The 17,624-nt window shown below is 37.4% G+C and overlaps 2 protein-coding genes across 3 annotated transcripts; both read right to left on the reverse strand.

The window, feature by feature from the left end:
• Window positions 1-257: 257 nt before the first annotated feature.
• tbc1d10aa (TBC1 domain family, member 10Aa) lies at window positions 258-10,635 on the reverse strand. Of its 2 annotated transcripts, XM_056729708.1 has the most exons (9): window positions 9,899-10,635; window positions 7,559-7,658; window positions 5,953-6,060; window positions 5,267-5,373; window positions 4,038-4,152; window positions 3,835-3,900; window positions 2,610-2,799; window positions 2,376-2,530; window positions 258-2,248 (listed from the first exon to the last, which is right to left on the reverse strand). In XM_056729708.1, exons 1-9 carry the CDS (start codon window positions 10,078-10,080, stop codon window positions 1,421-1,423), a joined length of 1,851 nt encoding a protein of 616 aa, XP_056585686.1. In that variant the 5' UTR covers window positions 10,081-10,635; the 3' UTR covers window positions 258-1,420. The 2 variants fall into 2 exon arrangements, with proteins under 2 accessions (XP_056585686.1, XP_056585687.1); XM_056729709.1 differs by lacking the exons at window positions 7,559-7,658; window positions 9,899-10,635 and adding an exon at window positions 7,137-7,543.
• Window positions 10,636-11,309: 674 nt separating this feature from the next.
• Window positions 11,310-12,854, reverse strand: myl7 (myosin, light chain 7, regulatory). The gene is made up of 7 exons (XM_056773063.1): window positions 12,709-12,854; window positions 12,423-12,524; window positions 12,245-12,320; window positions 12,050-12,154; window positions 11,895-11,973; window positions 11,756-11,804; window positions 11,310-11,630 (listed from the first exon to the last, which is right to left on the reverse strand). The coding sequence occupies exons 1-7, from the start codon at window positions 12,709-12,711 to the stop codon at window positions 11,526-11,528; spliced, it is 519 nt and encodes a 172-aa protein (XP_056629041.1). The 5' UTR covers window positions 12,712-12,854; the 3' UTR covers window positions 11,310-11,525.
• Between the last annotated feature and the right edge of the window lie 4,770 nt (window positions 12,855-17,624).

The raw sequence follows: 17,624 nt of genomic DNA on the forward strand, positions 1-17,624 counted from the left end.
TGTTAATTTGCGGGCACAGACATTGTTTTAGGCCTCTGCTAGAAAAAGAAAGGTGCTCTATAATTTGCTACTTAGCAGAGGCCATCACAGATGACCCAAAGCATTATGGGATCAGTTTACAACGGCCGCTTTGATGCCTTTCCTCCCCGTAATTTAAGAAGAGCGGTGACAGAAAACAGACATGTCCTATGACTAAGTAGGGAACAGTGCCTTCCTACTGTGAATGAAATGCAGAAGAAACATGTAATACATGCAAATCTGATTATAAGTGCTTTTATTTGTACAAAATCTACACGATGCGACAGTCAGTTGTTGGTTAAACACAAAAATCAAAGGGTTTTCCAAAGTGATTTAAGCAAACTTTAAACAAACAAAGATAACAGAATACTTTTTCGAATATTCCAACTGTAAATAAAACATCTTAACTTAAAAATAACTGCCTATCATGTCTGGTTACGAATCTGTTTTAGCTGGTTAATGTTTTATAGCACTTTTCACAGATGATACTGGTTTTGTACAAATAACTGAATGCAAATGTAACCGCTTAACAGACGTTCAAAAACTAAAATGGATCGTTTCTAATGAAAGCCTGCCATCTGGTGGCTTGCGATGAAATACGTCTAGTTTCTCCAGCAATAGCTGCAAAATAAATTGTTTTGCTAAAGGGACACTGCACCATTTCTTAACATCATGCCAATGACATTTATTTAAATATCGATAAGTTTAAACAGCTTTAAACTTTTAAGCTTTGATGGTCGGGTGGTTGTCTCCTTATCATAATTGTAACATTTCTGTCATGTTTGTGAACTAACAAACAAACAAAGCTGAAATATAAAGCAAGGCTCTATTGCGTGTGTTAAAACTATGAGGCTGTTTACAAAATAATACAAAAAAAAAATGTAAATGCTTATAATAGTGGTAAAACACGGTTAAGACTGTTAAACTTGAGTCATTTTTATTATCAGAACTCTTGCAACATAATGACCTAATATTGTTAAGCAGCAAATAACACTGTAACTGAGATACTATAGCCAAACATGTTTGATTATAAAGTCTTAATGATTGAATAATAGAAGTATGGATTAATTTGTTTCATTTATTCGCTTCTTCTCTGATCTCATCCAGGAATGTTATATGAAGTCTGCACAGCCCACAATTCAACAGCACTTAGAAGGCGGCTCTTAAAACGGGTCTTGGAGATCTTTTTGTCAGAAGTCGCCAAGTCTGGATCGTGGCGAGTGAAGATCCTTGTCTGCATCAGTCAACCACAAAATCTCAATCTCACCCAAGATCAATAATTCAAGAACATCAAAATACATTCAACAGATTTCCTCCAACGTGCACGCTTGCCGTTTAACAGTCATAAAGCTTTTGCTGGTTCCCAAAACAGCATTCTCCTTGAACAGAAGTATAACACAAGCTACAGGTATGTGTCCTCTGACCCCACGCTCTCACACGAGTTACGTAAACTGGGAACTTTGGGAGTAGAATTCCAATTCACAGGCGTGTCATTCAAAAGTAGCGGAGTTGCGATTGTAGTGGGTGGATGATCTGTCAGATGGGCGGAGTTGTTGGAATTTGATCTGAAGCCTATTGGCGGAGGAAGTGTTTCAGGATAGGAGGAGAGGGGGATCTCAGCAGAGCGTGATTGTTGAAGGGCTGGTGAGGTTTGGGGAGGTGTTGGGGTGCGAGAGACATTCTGAGGTGTTTTGGGTCGTGGTGCTTGTGGCTGCGCGGTTGGGACAGGAAGAATGTCATTGGGGGCGGGGTCTGGGAGAGACTGTATGGGCGGTACGATTTTCTCGGCTGATGTCTTCTCTTGTGTAGTGAGGAGGGAACGCTGTAGTGATGGAGAAGGTTGGTTATTGTGTAGATTGTTTAATGGCGTTTCCTTGAGTTGATCTTGCTTCTGAGGCTCATTTTTGAGAGGGGCTGCGTTTGGGTCTGTATGTAAGGCATAGGGGTTAGGGACATCCACATGAGGAAGTGAGGCTTTCCGCATGCTTCCTCTCTTCTTGATTTGATTGAATTTGGGATTAGAGTCAGAGGAAAGGGGATGCTGGACAATGATGGTGGGGTTCTGACGAAGGTCTTGGCGACTATGGGGCTCAGCAGCCATGATGGCTTGCGTGCCGTGCATTCTGGGGGGAGACTTGTAACTGAGCTCGCCGTGGGTTTTTCGCCAGCGCTTGAGCTGTATGCGGTGTTCTCGTTCGACATCCCGAGCAGATACGGGCACCTCTAACACCTGTATGTGGAGATGTTACGCATCACTAAACTACTACCACTGCACATGAACACCAAGAAACATAAACTTGCATATTAAATATTAACCCCACAAACAAAAACCCACACCAAAAATGTGGGTGTGTTACCTGATGTACAAGAAAGCCCTCCTGCATGTATCGTGGCTCCAATGCCCTGAGAAGCTCCATAGTCTCATACTGACCAGGACAAGTCTTCAGTTTCTCACGCGACCCCAGCATGCAACTCATCAGCACCAGCCCAACACGAAATATAATCTTCACTCCTATTAAAAGAGCTCAGATGAGAATAACAGTCAAAAAGACAAATACAGCTGTGTGTGTGTGTGTGTGTGTGTATCTCACCGTCACACAGGAACATATCCCACACTCTCAGCACAGAGGACCAGGGCAAAGTTCTGGAAAAGGCGCACATGAACCATTCTGTCATGTAGAGGATGGGCTCTATCTTGTGCTTGTCGAGGTGCCGATACGCCACAGGACACACACGCTTCAGTAGTGCATTCAGGATCTCCCCATCCAACTGTATTGCCTCCTAATTACAAGCGAGAACAAAATGTTATCAACATTATAAAATGTGGTTGGTGTTCGTCTTGACGTAACAATGTCATATTTTCCAGATTATATAACTTGTTATCACGCAGCTGTTTGGCCCAACGTTCATTGGGTGAAAAGGCAGGGTGTATCTCAGATTCGATCAAAATTTATGTTTTGCCATTTAGAAAAAGGAACACAGGCGTAATTTAATACATTTCTGCTGGTTACATCACCGTTGGCTGAGCACAAAAGAAGCTTTGTTTTGATTTTACAAGCCCCTGTGGTAAATTGGGACTCATCGGAAACATGAGTCAGTGTTTGCTGACTGTGAACAGGGAACTTCAGATATGAATGCTATGAATAGAATGTCAACTATGAACTATGGAATGTGTCTAAAGAACCTTGATAAGGTGGTTCAATGACCAACCACTATAAAGTTCATTACATTTAGCCATTCTTCATTTGTTCAGTGCTTTCACAATGTAAAATAGTTCGACCAGCCACACAGGTAATAGATAATAAACTCCTACACAACATATCAAGTAGACTCCTCAAGCTCTTTCCATTACCTCTTTTTAAAGGTACATTGACATGATAATGGAAACAAGTATGATTATATTTTGCGTTGTCAGAAATGTACGTGAAAATGCTGCCGTTGTTCCAAATCTGTATACATGTTTTTGTTCGGATGAAGACAGAGAAAGATATTTGGAAGAATGCTTGTAAAAGTTCTTGGCCACCATGCACTACCACAGTAGTAAAAATGACTTCGTATTTTTGTTGTTGTTCTGTTGAACACAAAAGAAGATCATTTGAACAATATTGGAAAGCAAACAGTTCAGGCGCACTTTTGACTACGATCGTCATTTTTACAACTATGGTAGTCAATGGGGTCCAAGAACTGTTTGGTTACATGCATTCGTGCAAAGTATTTAACTAAACAAAGAAATGTATACAGGTTTGGAAGAACTGGAGAGTGAGTAATTCATAACATAATTAAAATTTTTGGTGATCTATCCCTTTAAGGACTTACCAAGCCTGCGCTGTAATAACCTGGGAGATACTTCTCACAAATCTGAACCAGAACCCAAAATGCATCCTAAACACAAGAAAAACAGGAAAAACTATAAACTTTGAAAAGGGAGTTTGTACAGCGTCATTTGCCTCATTATACATTTTGGACCACAGTGCTTTTTATTCACTCTTTAAAGTGTCTTGATGTGTGTTAGGTTTTACCTCTGCTGGCATGTGCATGAGAAGCACTGCTGCTATAGGAGCCTGAGCTTGGCAGTAACCCTCCTCTGGCCGGTAAAGGGTGTAAGCCTTCAACACCCGGAAGAGATCCTGTTGCCTGCTCGTGCACACAAACACACACATCAGATTCAGTGTGTATTCAAAATACACATTAAACTCATCATATGTCAAGGAATTGAGAATGGTCTGGCAGCAGCCTATCAACTTGCACTCTCAGACTTGCACGCTCAGACACCTTAGCTTCCTGTGACGTCACTTGCAGTCGACACCCGCACTCTTCTCGCTGCTTGCATTTTGCACGGGTAGCACAAGCAGGTGTTGGATTGAGAAGATTTGACAAAATGTTGTCGGCCTATGTATGCTGACTAATTGTTAATACAAAGAGTTTGTATAGGTGGACTAGCCAACCATAATATCATTCGGTCTGTCTGTCACTCGTTTAATTATTTGTGGTGAAAATAAGTTTGTGGAAGTGCGTGATGGTGTTGATTTAAAAAAGGCCATTTAAAAAAGCTGTTGTTTCCAAATAAATATGTACAAGTAAAAAATAAGAATAGACTATTGTATGTACAAGGTATATTAGTACTGTAGGGAATTAAATATAATTTACAGAAAAAGATGTATAGAAAAAAAGATGGTGTTTTATCTGGAGGATATAACTAACATTGCACTTAATTATTATTGCACAGAGTTATTAAATTGAACGGTGGGTAAAAAACATTTAACTGTACAAGAGGTAGATGGCCTGAGGGAAGGCGCTGTTTTAGTTCTGGTTGTTTTGGTCCCAGTGCTCTGTAGCGCCGATCAGACTGCAGCATTGTGAAGAGATGAAGGCTTGGATGAGAGAGGTCCAGGGTGAGTTTCTGAGCTATTTTTCTCACTCTGGATATATACACGATAGACTTTGCCGTTATACATGATAGACTTTGCCGTTATATTATAATATAACATTTATTTTAAATAGTATATATCTGTATATATACTAGTCATACTTTATTTAAATGTTAAAATAAAATAATACAATCCTTGTTGGAGTTCTGATAAATTGTCCTGTTTATTTGTGTCGATTTGCATGTGACGTCACAGGTAGGTGTCGACTGCAAGTGACGTCACAGAAAGCGAAGATGTCTGAGAGTGCAAGTGCAATTCTGCAGCCAGATGCTATTGAAGGAAATTAAAATGCATTTACTGTCTCAGAAAACAAAACTTACCCGTGTCCTCCTCGTGACACGAACATCTCATGGAACGGGAACTGTCTGTGAAGATCTCTGTCGATCACATCAACCCATTTAGGGTCTCCATCCATTCCATCCAGCTCCTATTCAACAAACACAAAATCTTTAACACTTTTCCAATAAAAAATACTGCCATCAAAACAATTAAAAGACCATTTCAAAATCAGTTTTTCTGATTTTAAAATGTACTATTTACAGTACTAACAATATCAGAATTGCAGAAAATACTGATCAAAATGATAGTAAATATGCTGTTTTCTTAGACCTCCATTACTGCAGAGAAAACAAGTTCATATTCACTTTTAAGCAATTCAACAGTAACCTTTGTAAATGTACTAAGCAAAAGTCCAAAAGATAATATTTTATACGATATCCTGTGATTTCATCAAAGTTGTCATGTGTCTTGTCATGCTGTCAGTCTTTCACATTGCTATTGGATGACTTTATGTCACTCCTGAGGTCTGATTTTGTGGGAATTCAACAGAAGCTAAAGTAAAACAGCAACAATACACCTAGAAATGCTGATTAAATGAACATTTGGAATGGTTTCTTTACTTTTTTCTGCAGCTGTATGTAAATTTCCACTTCAGGTTGAATGGACCATGTATAATACATACAACTGGGACACAAGACCCAACTGATAGTGTGAACACCTCACCCACCTCAAACTTCCCAGTGTTCTGTTCCCTCTTCACTTTTCCACCTGACAGATACAGCCACGCCCTGCCTCGCAACGATGGTGGGACTCCTTTCTGACATCGCAGCCTGACCTGTAGGTGACAGAGATCAGAAGGTCACACGGTGGCACAGTAATATTGAAAGAATGGGGACCAGCATGCGTTCACACAAGTCCAATACTGGGCAGCAATCCAGATGTCAAATCTATATCTCCGTTTGACTCAAATACATCAGTCACCAACAGTTTTGAAAAGCCACTGGACAAATATTTACGACAATAAAATGGCCAAGTCTCCGCTTGCATCAACTGACAGTCTGAATGAATGGGAATCATAAGGAAATTGAACGATTCGGATTCATTAACAATTCTTTCAGCAGTGGTTCACAACTGGTTTTGCTGCATTATGTAAATGTCATGTTAGAAACACAAGACATGCTTAACTTGTTTGAGCGCACGGAAGAATATGAAATCTCGTTAATTTATAATAACGATGACATTAGACAAATTAGACTAATGTGCAAATGTATTTGCCTTGCCCTATCATGTGACATGAATATATCGCTGCTGTCTTGCAAAACCTTATATTTCCAAATAAATCATGAAATATGGAGATACAAGGTTTCAGAAGGGCAGCAGCGATATAAAGAAATACAGAGGAGTTTGATTTGGATGCATAATCCTATTCGTTTTGCTATACTTAAACTATACTGTTACTTGCATTTTATAACTAAGTGCGTTTCTCTGAGGTCAGCAACCCTATCAGAATAGACTCATGACTGATTCTAGGTCACATCCCACCAGTTGAGAACCACCGCTTGTCAGGAAGCAGCTGGGTCACAAACGCCATTGACTTGTAAAGTGGACTACATCAGTCGTGCTGCGTTTTGTCAAATGCAACCACTGAAGAAGACACCATAGAAAGTTTAATTTCTGAACGTTTACATGGGTAAGACTTTATTTTGCGTGGTGCTGTAGCAGAAAAAAAAACACTGTGGTGCGTGAAGACCATGTTTTAAAGCGATCTCATTGCATATTCATCAATTCTTGTTGCTTTGAAAGTCTCTGCAACACAAAGACAAGCACATACAATAATACAGGCATGCAAACATGGAGGCCAACAAAGACTGTTTAAGAGGACCTTTGCCAAAACTCCTCTGTTGTTTTTACCTGAAGATGACTCACTCCCAATGGAAGCTTTATAAAGCTTGAGAGAAAAACAGAGGTGAACACTTGCAGCATTCAGACTAATAAATACACACAAGACCATATAAGGATAAGTGATGTGATATCAGGCGTGTCCAGACAGGGCCTTGCTGGAATGATTGTGTCAAGGTGTTGTTTCGCTGAGGTTTTATAAATTAATCTTAGAGGCTGTGAGATTGTCTGAGCCAGTCAATGAGAGAAAGATGAGAAAGAGGGTGTAAAGGAGAAACAGGAAGAAAGTGATCACTTAATGCCTCGAGATCTTACATCTTCAAAGTTTGCTGTATCTGTATTTATTAATCTCTTAAACATGAAAGAATTGGCAGACGCTCAACATAATCTATGCGAGAGCACTAAAAAATGGTTATGAGATTGGCAGCTCTTACCTTCTTGAACCTTTTACCGATCCATTTGTCCCAGTGGTTCAGCATGTCCAACCATTTCACTTCTCTGTGTCTTAGAACCTCTAGAGACAAATCCTGAGCCCTGTGTGAGAGACAAGCACAATAAGAACTCCAAAGTCATTCACTTGCAAAATGCAGACAAGTATATGATCAACCTGTATGCACATGTTCGGAGAAAAGTTTGAATTAAAGGTCCAGTCAGCGTATGAAATTTAGCAGCATCAAGTGGTGAGGTTGCGAATTGCAAACACAGCTCACTCCACCCCCTTTGAAGCACTACGGTGCCTGACACAGGACGGAGATTTCGTCATGTTTTTGCTTCTTTGCTGAAGAAGATAACATATTTAAGAATGCCCTCTTAAGATCAGTTTGTCCGTTTAGGGCTACTGTAGAAACAACATGGAGAATTCCATGTAAGGGGACCCGCGCAGTATGTAGATAGAAATAGCTCATTCTAAGATAATGAATACATAACGCTTCATTATGTAAGGTCTTAATAGACCTCTGAAGACAGATATGTATATTATGTTGCATTTCTCTCAATGGATCCTACAAAAAATTCAACACTGGACCCTTAAGGCCAAATTTCAAATGCTCCCTCATTTGTAATCATTTCGGATACAAGCCCCTGGTAAATTAATAAATGTGATTTTTCGGAACACAGTAAATACTGCAAACACAGTTAAGAATCTTATGCATAATGGCTCCGAAACCCCCCCCCCAAATATTCCAATATCATTGCAAACATAATCATTTGAAAAATGAGTTTCAGTCCCAAGTTCCTCATACACACCTTCCGCATTAGATGAGTCATGTTTACAACGAAACTTTGGACATTTTCACAAAAATAAAATGAAAATGTATGACGTTAAACAAACGCGAACTAATACTTCAGGATATAATCAAGCAGAAACTTAGTAGATACAGATAGTATTTACAAATTCTTTCATAAGTATGACTAATTCGAGGGATGGTTTCTCTGGATCAGCCTGTAGTTAGCTACACTTCCCAAGGCAACAACGGTGATGGAATGGCCCAGTTATCTCCTTTCCTTTATTCAGGCTTGAAAAGAAAAACGTCCAGCCAGGACAGTTAAATATCAACCTGCCACCACCACATCCACCAGCTTCCCTTTCTATAAACACTGATCCTAACCACTAGAAATCAGATCTGAAAGCAAAGGGTTTTTGAATATTTTTGGTATCCGGCTACAACTTGAAAGTTTTACTTCCTTTTCATTTACCTAAACCATCAAAGACTGAAGAATCTTTTGAGAGTTTGATGCCCATCGAAGGCCTCTCTCTCTCCGGTAGTTGGCAGGGACGTTGTAACCTCAGGGCACCAGCACTCCCATAAAGAACAGGAAACGGAAAGCCTGCTGTACGCTCAACACACAGGCATAACTATCACTTACTCATCTATTCCATTCACTTTAACTTCAATCACTCTCGCCTGAAGTTCTCCCTGCCTGTCTTAGATCAATGTATACAATGGTTAACTCTTCACAATGAAACACCAGCCTGGGCAGATGTCTCGCTGGCAAACATCGAAAAAGATTTTGATGGGCTGCAACTGGTAGCAAAGGAATAGAAGGCTTAATATTGTTAGTGAAGATGTGTCACACTGGTATTCCATTCAAACCACACCAACGATAAACTAAAGTAGCATATTTTTTCAAGGAAGTTTTTTTACACATCCGTCAAAACTGGTTAAACAAGTTAAGCAAAACAATTTTACTCACAAACCAAGTGGTTTGCTGTGATCAAGTCGAGACAGCTGCTTCGATTAAGTTTTTAGCTTTTGCAGATCAACAAACTGTTATTAGTTATTTTTAAAGGCAATGGGGTGATTCACAATGGGTGTGAAGTTCACTTGCGATGACACCGGTCATGCTCATTCCATACATTCAGTGTTAGATTATATAGTTATAAATATAATTCAGTTACAACCGTAAAATTATTTCGGCAGTGGTTCTCAAACTTTTTTGTTGTGGTGCACAAAATAAAGACTTGTGATCTTAAACTTCGAAACCAAATACCTATAATGTTATACAATGCTGGAACATCAATTATTTTGCTTGGTGTTCTTATTTTTCTAATGTTCGATTGCATAACATCTATAATCAATTTCTATATATCCTAAATGCTACAAAATCTGTGGCCACCCTGTGGTATTAGGCTGTTTGTTTGCATTTATCATGCGTAACTGTGTCAGGTATCTAAACAATGTTCCAGCAATATTTTGTGTTTCAGCTCCATCACGTGACTCTGCTTCCCATCCCAAACAACACAAGCAGGATTTGACTGGAACAAGTTGACTTACGATTCAGCTGAATACTGCTGGGCACCTCCGATGAATCCATATCTGTCAGTCCTTCTTGAGCTGGTGAATCCATCGATTTCAGAGTCAGACCCAAAAGAGCTCTCTTCGTCAAACTGACTGCCCAGTGTCCTCACACTCATAGTGTCATCAGATGACAAACGTCCATTCTCCCGTGACATCATGATCTTTTATAGTATATCATCTATATCCCATGAGAAACTAGTACGTTAATTTGCGTTCACTTAAACAAGATCTTTTTTTAGTTCTATATGTAGTGATCTTATAATAAGGATTGCTGTGCGTCTTAATCACCCAAGTTAAATGCTAAATTAGCTTAGCGCGCTACGTGTCACTCTCCACCCGCTTTTCAGCTTGATCCCAAAACAACAACGACGATCCCGAATGTACTTTATACGTGTTTAAAAAATCGCCCGAAAAAAAACGTGTAAACAACCGGACGAGCGAAACGACGCCTGAATTTCCTGAATCACATTTTTCCACTCCACGGACTGTCAAGTCTCGCGGTTTAAGAGTCCACCTAACTGTTTTCAGTCAATAAACAGAGTCTGAAAACAAAGTATATCCACAGTCGAGATGCCCCAAAGGAGTTGTTTTCGTAGTTTAGGTTTAGTTTCCATAGTTTAAGAGTAAATTAAAATTGATAAGAGGTTATTCGGACCGTATTTTTAATGTTAGGGTGGATAATGAGCTTCCAGTCTTTGCTGCCGAGTTTGACATTTCTGCACATGCGCGGCTGTGTCACTTCCGGAGTCCACATTGTTATTTCATTTACACGGGTTAAGCCGGTGCAGTCTTTCTTAAAATGTCTCATGGAAACATTTGACTTTATTCATATAAATCAGAAGCGCAAAAAATATTTGCATATATTTCAGATTAAATTGTACTTTTTCTTATCATCCCTGTCCTACTGTTCAACATTAGGCTTACAGAAATAAATCGTTTGTAATAAAGTAGATATGTAAAAATCTTGACTTGATAATCATATATCTATCAGAAGCAATAAATAAAAAACTTTTAGATTGAAAAATTATATTTAATATAAATAGGCCTATATGAATATATGTAAAATTACGGAATAATTTATGTATTCCTTCATGTCATATTTTCAAAATAAGCAGTATTGAAATATACTTTTTCTTTTTCCTGTTATCATATATTCTTAAATTTACATTTTTTTTTCATAAGGTATTGCAGTTTATTGAAGATTTGAGAAAATTCACAAATGATGAATTTGTCTAGGAATTATGTATGTATAAAAACATCAAAAAATCACTTTTAGTCTGTATGTGGGTCTTCTTCATGTTTGAAAAATGCAGTTCAACAAACAACCTGTGGGTGGCAGCAAATACAGACAATTTACGGCTAATTATTCATAGACTTGACACTGTAGTAACAGTTTTTATTCAAATTTGTTTAGATTTTATTTGTTTCTGTAAAAAGATATGAATGATGCAGCATCTGTCACGAAATCACATCTTTGAATTTGGTAGTAGATATTGTGTTTGGAAAACTGGATTTAAAATCTGATAAATACATAGAAGTAAGTTATGTGCAGATAGACGTGATGATGATTAGGATCAAATGAAATAAATGATTTGTTTTGTATTCAAGCTTCCTCTTTTTCATCGCCATGTGTAATAATGTAACACAATGATTTATAGTCAATATTCCCAGCCACGTCTATTGGAGCCACTGAAAAAGCCTGGTCAACCTGAAAATAAAATCAAAATTGAAAAAAGTTCCGAGGGATTCTGAAACATAAATATAGTTTATCGCTACACCAGATAATGCATGTAATTCAATCTCATAAGAGTCAGTGTAAAGGAATATATTAACCTCTTCTGCTGTAAATTTATCAGCCTGGTTCATTAACAGCCTCTTGAACCTGAAAAAAAACAATGCAAATGCATTACATTTGTAATGTCAAAATGTATTTATTTCACAAAAGAAATATTTTTGCAAAAGTAAAACTTACTCTTCCTTATTGACAACGCCGGTACCATTTGGATCAAATAGTTTAAAAGCAGCAAGGATGGTTTCCTCTGGGTCTGTGCCTGTTTAAAGATTAACAATCATGAATTTTCCCTTTTTGTTTGAATAATCTTACATTCGTAATGTAAACTGGCATACCATTGAGTTTTTCTCCAAAAAGAGTGAGAAAGACAGTGAAGTTAATGGGTCCCTTTCCCTCTGCTAACATAGACTCCAGCTCCTCATCACACACGTTCAGCTTCCCTGCACAAACATATTATCTTATTTACTAAGTTTCATAAGTAGATCAGATCAAAGTAAAAACATGAAGAATCCTTTCAGAGGTCTTTATACCTAATTGTCCATAGGTTTCCTTCAGGTCAGATTTGTTAATAACTCCATCCCTGTTTTGATCAATGCAGCCAAATGCCTGTCAAGGAACATATCATGAATGTTTTGTACTGGATAATTTTTTAGTTAAAATAAATCAAGATTCTTTAGTTGATCATTTTTATGTACTTAAAAGACCCACCTCTTTGAACTCCTGAATTTGTGACTGCTCAAACATGGAGAAGACATTAGAAGAGCCCCTTTGAGCAGTTTTGCCCCTTTTAGCTGCAGCTTTCTTACTGGCCTGAAAGGACAAAAAAATGTATTTTTTTTATTTTAACTTTAATGGAGCTTATTAAAATACTCTTCCAATGAAAACTCAAATGTGATGACTAGTAAATGATAAATTAAACAACATGCCATACGCTACATTATCTACCCTAACCTCACTTTTTTTTTATTCTACTGAGAACAGTAAACCTACTCACCATATTCACTGTCTGTCTCCCTCTGGCTGTAAATGTGTGCTCACTGGTCAGTGTTGTCTCTGATGGAGTCTATATGTATGAGGACTCTTATCATTAAGCCCTCTATTAAAGTCTGCAGTGACTCTGTTAGTTCCCTACATGGGCACCCAGAGCCTTCCAAAACCAGGAGCCCTGATAATTTCCCTAGTGCTCAGATTCCAGCTGGGTCAAAGATAAGATGTGCGTCAGTTGGGGGTGAGGCGAGAAAGTTGGAGACAATTAAAGTTGGTGGTACAATCATGTCAGTTTAAATTATATTTTATTGTGAAAGATTTAATTGGGGTGTTGGTAGCACAATGGTCAAGGATCTGGGTGCCTAACGGCACAGTATTTAGCATGTTTTATAAACAGAGCCATCCCTAAAGCATTAAATTTAGTGTCTTCAGCAAAGAAACTGCAACATACTATTTTGTGTGTAACGTTTTTGTTGACAAGAGTTCTGTATTATGTGGTTCTCAATAGAGTTGTTTGTGAGTAAAATTATTCTATGGTGTAAAAGTGCACTGAAAAAAATTATTGTAAAAAAAGTATGTTGTTTAAAGTGAAAGTTCACCAAAAAATTAATATTCTGTCATCATTTACTCACCCTCAGATTGTTCCAAACCTGAATAAATTAATTTGTTCTGCCAAACACAAGGAAGATATTTAGAAGAATGTCAGCAATAGGAATGTCCATCTTCATACTGAGGCCAATGCGATATGCATCTCGATGCATAGCCAGTTATACTTTAACGTTACATGTGAAGCAGCTACCGATGCGGTCCGATACGATTCATCCCTTTTACGATGCAATGCGATCCGATTCGATTCAATACAACACAATCCGAGTCAATGCAATGGGATGCAATGGAAAAATATGATGCTATGCAATTTTTGCAGGGAAAATAAATACTAAGGGAGTCAACAAGGGACGAGATCTGCTTGGTTTGGAACAATTTGAGGGTGAGTAAATGATGACAGAATTTTCTTTTTCGGATGAACTATCCCTTTAATGTGAAATATTTCCCTTTTCTTATTTCTTTCATGTAATTTTAAGGTTTTCTAATTGGTTTGCGAATACATTTACTTTTGCATGTATGTGTGTGTTTAAGGGAGTGAATTTCAAGGGGGCTCACTGGATTCCACTTCACAGACGATTTTTTTAATTTACGTATACAGTTATGTCCAGATGCTATATATTTATGAAGTGATTTTCTGCCTTTATGGTTTAAAAATACCATACAGATATATACATATATCCAACTACTTAGTGAATCTCAGCACTCACCGCTTATCTGGGTAGCTCATGCCAAAAGAGCAGAACAGTGAACATTGTTCATTCGGCATTTTGGATTTCTCCAACTTCTAATATTATGGGACCATTTCCCATACTTCCATTAGGTGTAGGACTAGGATTTATGTAAATTCTCACATTTATTGTTTATACAAAACATGCCTTAAAAATAATAACATTACTGGTGTGGTTGTAATTGATATATTTTAAGAAATGCCAGTGCAAGTTAACTTCATTTAAGACATTAACATTTTAGTCTTGGAGTAGACGTTGGCCCTGTCAGGAAAATGCCCTAAGAAGTTTGGTTCTACTAGACGATCTATCATCAGAGCTGTCACTAAAATCAATCTAGAGTCTAGAACAAACTGGGTGGACCCCCTCCTTCTCAACCAATGAGTGGGCTCTATCAGATATACTGTACTGTAGGTCTCCAACTCATCACAAGGCCTGCAACAACATTTCCAGTTTTGATTAATTATTAAAGGAGCAATGTGGAGATTTTAGAGACATCTAGCGTTGAGATTGGGAATTGCAACCAAGGCTAATTCCAGTCCATCCTCCCTTTCGAATCAATCCGGGGGCTCTCACAGGACAAAGATGTCGCGTTTTTGCTTCTTTGCCTAAGAAGATAACGTGTTTACAAAAAGTGCTCAGTAGAGCAGTTTGTCCATTTAGGGCTGCAAACAACATGGTCAATTCCATGAAAGGGGATCCGCGGTTTATGTAGATAGAAATAGCTCTATCTTAAGTAATAAAAACATAATGCTTCATTATATGAGGTCATATATAACACATATGTATGTATATTACATTGCATTACCTTCGATAGATCCTCTAAAAAATGCCACTGGAACTTTAAATGTGACAAACTGATATGTTTATATTATTAGTTGCTGATACAGTACCACTTACATCCAAAATACAAAATCAAATGTGTTATGGCCTTCAAAGGTTACGATGAGGTAAACAGTAAGACTGTCACTCATTCACACTAAACAGGAGTCACACTCATCCGATGTTTTCCTAAGCAATTTTGCCTCATTTAACAATTTCCTTAGGGCACTTAACCAAGGGCAAGCAAAGTATTTTCCATATCAGTAGTGTGTGATCTTCAAAGATATCCTTGGTGATGAATTTGCCATGGCAACAGGTTGGACCAGTGCTCTGAATTGGCGTAGAAGGTGTGGGTAGTTTTCGACAAAATTTGAGGAACAAGTACTTTTGTTGTCCTAGTTAGTTATGGAGTCCAGAAGGGGGAACATTTTTGAATGAAACCCTTTTTCCTCAAAAGAGTATAAGTTTTTAAGAGGAGTGCAGTACTTCATTTATCTTCAGAGCGGTTATGAATTTGCCATTTCAATTTTCACTTTATGCTTCATATCTTCAGCTTTGCTTTTAGCCAGTGACTAGCTAAGCATTTGCATGGTACTACTGTCTTGCTGGACGCCGTCACGTGTGAGGAATTTGGTAGCAAGAACAAAGAAGAAAAGAGGGTTGAAAGTATGTGAACAGTTTAAATATACATTTTGAACAGACATTTTTTTGACATTTTGAAACCTGGATGTTGAACATGGACACCACAAAGGATCATCTGGTAAGAGAGACTTGATACGGGAATATCTGCAACTGACAATGAAGCAGGTTGGATAAGACATTAGATTTGAGCCATTTGCATTGGACAAGTCACAGGATCCATCATTTAGACAAAACAGACAAAAGAATCCAGCACATTTCTCTGAGAAATTATGCACTCATGAGGAGGACACACCATGGACCTTCATAATATGGACAAGGTAAAGTGACAGTGTTTTTTCAATGGCTTATCTTTCCTCATTCATAAGGGCAAAATATGATACCATTGAATCTTATATAAGTGAAACATTTTTTTTATAGTCTTCAAATGAACACGTCAAGAATACTGTTTCTTAATATTTACAAACTTTTAATTCAAACTTATCTGCACATGGATTTTATCCAACACATTTTGGGACATGTTGCGTTGCTCCAATGTCAAATATATGCTCACCTTTATCTGATCCTCCCCCTTACACCATAAGAAGAACATTTCTTTCTCGTGACCTGGATGTGATTCATGTATGTGGGCAGTGTAGCTGAAACAGCGATTGTGAAACATCAGCAGACATTTGTTGGAGTATTTCTTAAGAATTTCTTACAGTAAACTCAAAACCTGATAAATTATGAACGAGGATTATCAAACCCTTTGTTAAAATACACACATAGAAGCTACAGAAGCATTTTTGCGAGGACAGCTTTGATTGCTTTATGAAGTATTTTTGGTGAATTATCTGAAAACAAATCAATCATTTACATGAATGTGTGATTATGTTTAAAAAATTTACAGGCACACAAGTTAAATGAACCAGAACCAGAAGTTTAATTGAAAAAAACTTGGATGCTATTGATAATTCTTGAGCTAAACATTTAAAGAATTAAAGGAATAGTTCACCTTCAAAATGAAAATTCTTTCATCATTTACTCACCCTGTTGCCATTTTAAACCTGCTTGATTTTTTTTTCTTCTGCAGAACACAAAAGAAGACATTTTGAAAAACGTTTGTAACCAAATACCATTGGTCCCTTTGGACTTCTATATTATGGACACAAAACCAATTCAAGTGAATGGGGACCATGGTTTTCTATAAGCAACATTCTTTAAAATATCTTCTTCTGTGTTATGCAGAAGAAAGAAAGTCATACAGGTTTGAAATGACAGGTAAATAATTACAACAATTTCAATTTAAAGGTGAACTATCCTTTTAAAATATATGGACTACATTTTACTGTTATTTTGTCCTTCCCATATAAGTACAACACTTTTTAGATATTAGTTTACTGTGACCATAACTACATTTGAAAGTCTCAGACGTTTATTGCCCTTAGGTAAATATCCTTTTTAATCAACATTTTTATTGTTTTCAGAAAAGGACAATCTATATATAATTCTGAAAGATCACGTAAAGGTCTTGACATTTTTACATTTAATAAAATATTCAAATGACACTATAGAATAAAGTGCCAAATACATTTTTAGTAGATGAATGAAGTAAATTTCTCTCAAGTTCACACAGGTGTCCAGCTGCGTGACCACAGGTGTAGTAGATTACGTTAAGTACGTACATATTCCACTTACATTGGCCACCAGAGAGCACCTTATACTTCTTATCTCCCGTTTTAAACCTAAGAAAATATAGGCTACTTGAGCTTGTGTTCATTACTTAATCTTTTTAGTACATGTTACTTTTAATATATAATTAAAACTATTTTTGAAAAGCTATTTTAAGGGAGGCTCAATAGCTTCAATACTCTTTGTGGCCACTGCAGTATTCATGTTGTCAGTATTTTATATCATAATTCTGCAGGGTTGTGATTCTATAAGAAGAAAACTTGATGACATGGAGTCTGCAATGCTTATAAAATATGCTGTCATTCTGCACTAAAATGTAAATGTCTACTTCAAAGATATCATAAATTAACTTTGGGGAGTAATTTAAAGTATTCACTTATACAGATGTACATTTTTAATTAATTAAAACATTTCTTATGTTGACCCTGTTTGACCCTGACCACAATAACCTTTTAAATGT

The sequence above is a fragment of the Triplophysa dalaica genome, chromosome 18 (genome assembly GCF_015846415.1).
Source record: "Triplophysa dalaica isolate WHDGS20190420 chromosome 18, ASM1584641v1, whole genome shotgun sequence".
Taxonomy (NCBI): Eukaryota; Metazoa; Chordata; class Actinopteri; order Cypriniformes; family Nemacheilidae; genus Triplophysa; species Triplophysa dalaica.